Below are 5000 nucleotides of genomic sequence, written 5' to 3' on the forward strand. Positions count from 1 at the left end.
CTTCTTCTGTCCAGTGTCTCTCCCTACCTCCCTCACTCATTCCTCCCCCCCCTCTCTCTCTCTTTCCCTTCTCTTTCTCTTTCCATTTCCCTCTCTCTATTTCTATTTCTCTACCTCTCTCCTACGTTCCTCTTCTCTTCTCTTCTCTTCTCTTCTCTTCTCTTCTCTTCTCTTCTCTTCTCTTCTCTTCTCTTCTCTTCTCTCCCTTCCCCTTCCCTCCTCTCCCCTCATCTCTTCTCTTCTCCCCATCCCTCCCCTTCTCTCTCTTTCTTTCCTTTCCTCACCTCTCCTCTCTCCTCCTCCCTCCTCTTCTCTCCCCTCATCTGCTCTCCTCTTCCCTCCCATCCTCTTCTCCCCTCCCTCACTCAGCCCTCCCTCACCCCCTCCCCCCCTTTTCCTTTTTCTTCGCCCTCCCTCCTCCCCGCAAGTTAGCAGCTTGTTATTAATAATAAAACGGTAGGCGTCAGCATAAATTGTTAGTCTATTCCATTAGAACTGCATACGACCCACAATAATCTGATCATTAGCACCATTATGTCAGAAGAGTGGCGGTGTGTACCATAAACAAGGTGTAAGTACCGTATTTACTGGAGTAATACCGTGGATAGTGTAGCATCCGGCGGCACGTAGACGAGCGCAGAGCATATGTTGAACAAAATATCCCTTCCTTTGGCTAATCCCGACCATGGATATGCCAACGCCAGATACAGCTTTGCAAGAACGAGTAGCGAATGTTGGGAGTAAAAGACAAGAGAGCGAGATGTGGAAGGGAAGGCAATTGCTTTTGTACGCATAAGGCGTGTTCTCTTAGTATCCGGTGGGAAGGACAGGATGTTCCGAGGGACTATGTGGACATGAAGAAAATACAAGAAGCTCCTTCTCTCCCTCCTGCCCTCTTTCTCAACCTCCTTCCCTCACTCCTTCTATCATAGCCCCCTCCCTCCTTTGCTCCTTCTTCCCTCCCTTTTTACCAACCCTCTCCCTCCTTCCATCCCTCCCTCCTTCGCTTCTTCCTAACCCCCCTCCCTCCCTCCTTCTATCCCTCCATTCCTCCTCTCCTCCCTCCATTCCAACCTCCCAACTACCCTTCTTCCTTCCTACCTCTTCCCTTCTCCTGGAAGCTGTCTCAGCTATGAAATGAAGAGGTGAGAGACGAGAGGCGAACTACGGAGTTCCTCGGCTTGAGAATGTCGCTGGACGCGAACCTGAGCTGGCGATTTGGCACCTATGGGTAAATATTTGCTGTGGAAAAGCTAAACACTTGGCGCAGTTCGGCACGAAAAGGGAAAAAATCCTGCTCCTTTACTTACTGACTTTCCGAAAATCAACTGAAATAAGCTTACCAAATCTAACCTTTCCTTCTATCCTTTGTATATATATTTTTTCTCCTTCCAAAGAGTCCTTTCCGTTCCTTCCCTCTCCCTCATTTACCCCCTCCTCTGTCCTCCCCCCTCCCCCTCCCTTCTTCATTTCTTGTCGGTGTGTACGTGGGAAAGCTATGCACGTTTCGGTGGGGTATGCGGTGTACTGACCATGTGTACATAACGAGTTACAGGTCGGTAGTGTACACACACATGTCTGACAGGTGCTTGGCTGGGTGATGGGTGCGTGTTTTCCTTTGTTTATTTCTGCTCATGTCGGTGTGTGTTCGTGCGTGAGTGTACATTTAAGTGTATGCGTGTAGGTAAATATATGTGTGTGTGAGTGTGTGTGTGTGTGTGTGTGTGTGTGTGTGTGTGTGTGTGTGTGTGTGTGTGTGTGTGAAGGAGTGGGTGTTTGGCGTTATGAAAACCTAGCGCGGATATCATAAATTTCAATATAACAATACTCTAATAATCGTGAGTGCTAAATCCATCTAAAATATATATCTATATTTCTGATTTGTGGCATAAACCCTTTTCATCGTCTTCAGCTCATAAAACAAATCGTTTTATTAACTTCCTTCGTTCTCAGCAAATAATTCAATTCCTCAATCAACTCCCCTCCCCTCCCCTCCCCATTCCACCCCCACGCCCATCTTCCTCTGACCCCAGAACTGAACAACCCTCTCCCCCAACCTACTCCTCCATATAACCCCACCACCCCTCCATACCCCCCCCCCCCCCATAATCTTCCTGAGGATCAAACAAAGATTATTCATCAACCATTATTTATTTCTCACTGAACACACAAATTCGATTTTTTTTTTTCAGCATATTGATTTTTTTTTCAACATACATCCTAAATCTACATTTTCTTTGTTTTCTCTTTGTTCTTCTTCCTTCTTATCTCGCAGATTTCCTTCTCATACATGCACCTAGCATTAACCTCTGCATACACCATAAAGGCCCTCTTCTCCTTCTTTTTCTTCTTCTTCTTCTTCTTCTTCTTTTTCTTCTTCTTCTTCTTCTTCTACTACTTCTTCTTCTTCTTCTTCTTCTTCTTCTTCTTCTTCTTCTTCCTTCCTCCCCAATTTCCTTCTCATCCCCCCCCCCAAAAAAAAAAAAAAAAAAAAAAAAAAAAAAAACACACCTGCAACCCCCCCCCCCCCCCTCAAAATAATAATAATAATAATAATAATAATAATAATAATAATAATAATAATAATAATAATAATAATAATAATTAATTAATAAAAATTATAATCCGTCAAACCCACGCCAAAAACCAAAGACTCACCCGTGAGCTCATCTGCATCGACCTTCCTGAGGACCAAGCAAGCTATAGCCTGGGCGGCCGGCACTCCCCAGGCAGCCACGTGGAACCAGGACGAATGGCGGAGGATCTGCTCGTGCGTCCAGCCCCTCCAGGCACGCAGGAGCCACGACACGCAGAGCATCACCCACCTGAAGGAGGGAGAAACAGATTCGAGTTTGAGAAAAAATGTTCATTCATAATATATATTATGTATACTGTAATGTATAATGTATAATGTACACTGATGAATAGGCAAAGGAATGAGGTTTAAGTATAACAGGTCACGGTGGATTAGAGACAGCGAGGGGGAGGGGGAGGGGGAGGGGGGAGGCTGAGAGCCGGCGAAATATGGTGATGGTGGTGAGAGCACTAACGTCAGGAGTTATGGTGGGTTATAGTGTATGATACAAGATGAGTGGTGGATAATAGGTAATAAGAGTAACAAGAACATATAATAGAAGTATGATGAGGTTTTGAATGATGATAGGAATCAGAAAAAAATAATAATAACGACAACAGTAATAACGATAATGATAATAAGGGTAATGGCAATATCAATAATATCAATGGTAAGAGTAATAAAATAATGATCATATAAAAAATAATAACAAAAAATAATAGTGGTAACAATAATAGTAACAATAATAATAACAATGACATTAATAGCAATGATCATAATAATAATGATGATAGTAACAATAATAATAACAAGAATTGTGATGAAAACAATGATAATAATAATAAGAGGGAAAAGAAAGACAATTTTGCAACAAATCATATAGAGACATGCAAGGACAACAGCAAATAAGCGTCAGGAAGCAGCATTATGTATCGCCCAGAGTACGACCAGAAATACCAGGCTTCTTCCAGCTGACACCGGAAGGCCACCAACAACAGCCACTATCATCGCTATGAAACGCCGGACAATTTTGGGGAAGGAGGTGTCAGGGGGGGAGGGGGGGAGGCAGTGAGGGAAGGGGAGAAGGGGGAGGGAGGATAATGCATGAGGGAACGAGAAAGAGGAGAGGCGTCGGGGGGAGGGGGGGAGAGGCAGTGAGGGAAGGGGAGAAGGGGGAGGGAGGGAGGGAGAAGGGGCAATGAGGGAAAGAGAGAAGGGTGGGAGGAGGGGCAAGGGGAGAAGGGGAGAAGGGGGCGGGAGGGAAGAGGAGACAATGAGGGAAAAGGAGAAGGGAGAGGGAGGGAGGAAGGGAATGAGGAGAGAGATTGAGGGAAAGGAAGAGAAGGAAGGACATTTTGGGGATGGAGGGATCGGAGCGACAAGGAGGGAAGGGAAGGAGGAAGAAAGGGGAAGAGGGAGTCGGGAAGAGGAGGATTGGGGTGAATGATAGGAGGTAGAAAGGAGTGCGAGTCGGGGAAGGGAAAGAGGAGGTGAAGAAGAAAAGACTGGAGATAATGGTTAAATGGAGAAGAGATATTAGGAAAGGAAGAGGGGAGGGATTAGGAATGGAAAGGTATAGAGAGAGGGGAAGGAAGGGCGGTGTAAGGAGACGGCGTGCGATGAGTAAGGGAGTCAGATATGGAATAGGGATAGGCCTACAGATGGAAAACGGAAGAAAATATATATATAAAGGAAAAATTTATATAAAGATAAATATAGAGACATAGATCGAAGCTTTCATTTTCCGCGGACATTATTATTTCTTTTATTTTTAAGAGCATTTACCTGTCAATAACGGATGGACACTAATGACTCTCATTTAAATCACAAAAATACAGTTTTTTGTTGTTTCCTTCCGTGCTCGGTTCGCCAGTACTTGCTTACTGGTGCGTACGCGCTAGCGTGTGCGTGTGCGTGTGTGTGTGTGTATGCGTGTGTGTATGTGTATGTGGTTGCGTGCAAAGGGGTGAGCATGAAGATAATCATCGCATCTCCTATTCCTCCTCGCCCGCTCCCTGCTCCTATCTGGGCAACAGATGGTAATAGTTAGTAAATAAATATAATACTACCGAGGTAACAAGAGGAAGGAAAGATGGGCGCTCACTCCCTCCCCTACCCCGTCCTTCCTTCCCCATTTCGCCTCCTTCTCCTTGCTTCGCTTTGGCTCTCTTTTGCCTCCTCCTCCTCCTTCACTTTATCCTCCTGTTTTTCTCTTCCCATTTGCTTGTCTTGCTATTCCTCATTTTCTTATTCCTTTCTTATTATTATTATTATTTTAATCATTATTATTATCATCATTGTTCTTTCTTCTCCCCCAAACTCCTCCCCCTTCCTCCTCAAGGACAAGCGGGCCCGAGTGCGACCGCAAGAGGAGGAACGTTTGTCGCGTAACTCCAGTAATTATAGTGTACACATGATCACGATT

At 44.9% G+C, this 5000-nt stretch overlaps 1 protein-coding gene across 1 annotated transcript in view; it reads right to left on the minus strand.

Moving 5' to 3' along the window:
- The window catches only part of LOC122250268 (frizzled-4-like), a 50749-nt gene that overhangs the window by 18962 nt on the left and 26787 nt on the right, over positions 1 to 5000 (minus strand). The window contains exon 2 of the mRNA XM_086547734.1: positions 2659 to 2825. Within this exon, the coding sequence (XP_086403860.1) occupies positions 2659 to 2825 (167 nt within the window). The remainder of the gene's footprint in view (positions 1 to 2658; positions 2826 to 5000) is intronic.

The sequence above is a fragment of the Penaeus japonicus genome, unplaced genomic scaffold, assembly GCF_977035675.1.
Source record: "Penaeus japonicus unplaced genomic scaffold, GWHDUDI00000001_assembly GWHDUDI00000019, whole genome shotgun sequence".
NCBI classification, from domain to species: domain Eukaryota; kingdom Metazoa; phylum Arthropoda; class Malacostraca; order Decapoda; family Penaeidae; genus Penaeus; species Penaeus japonicus.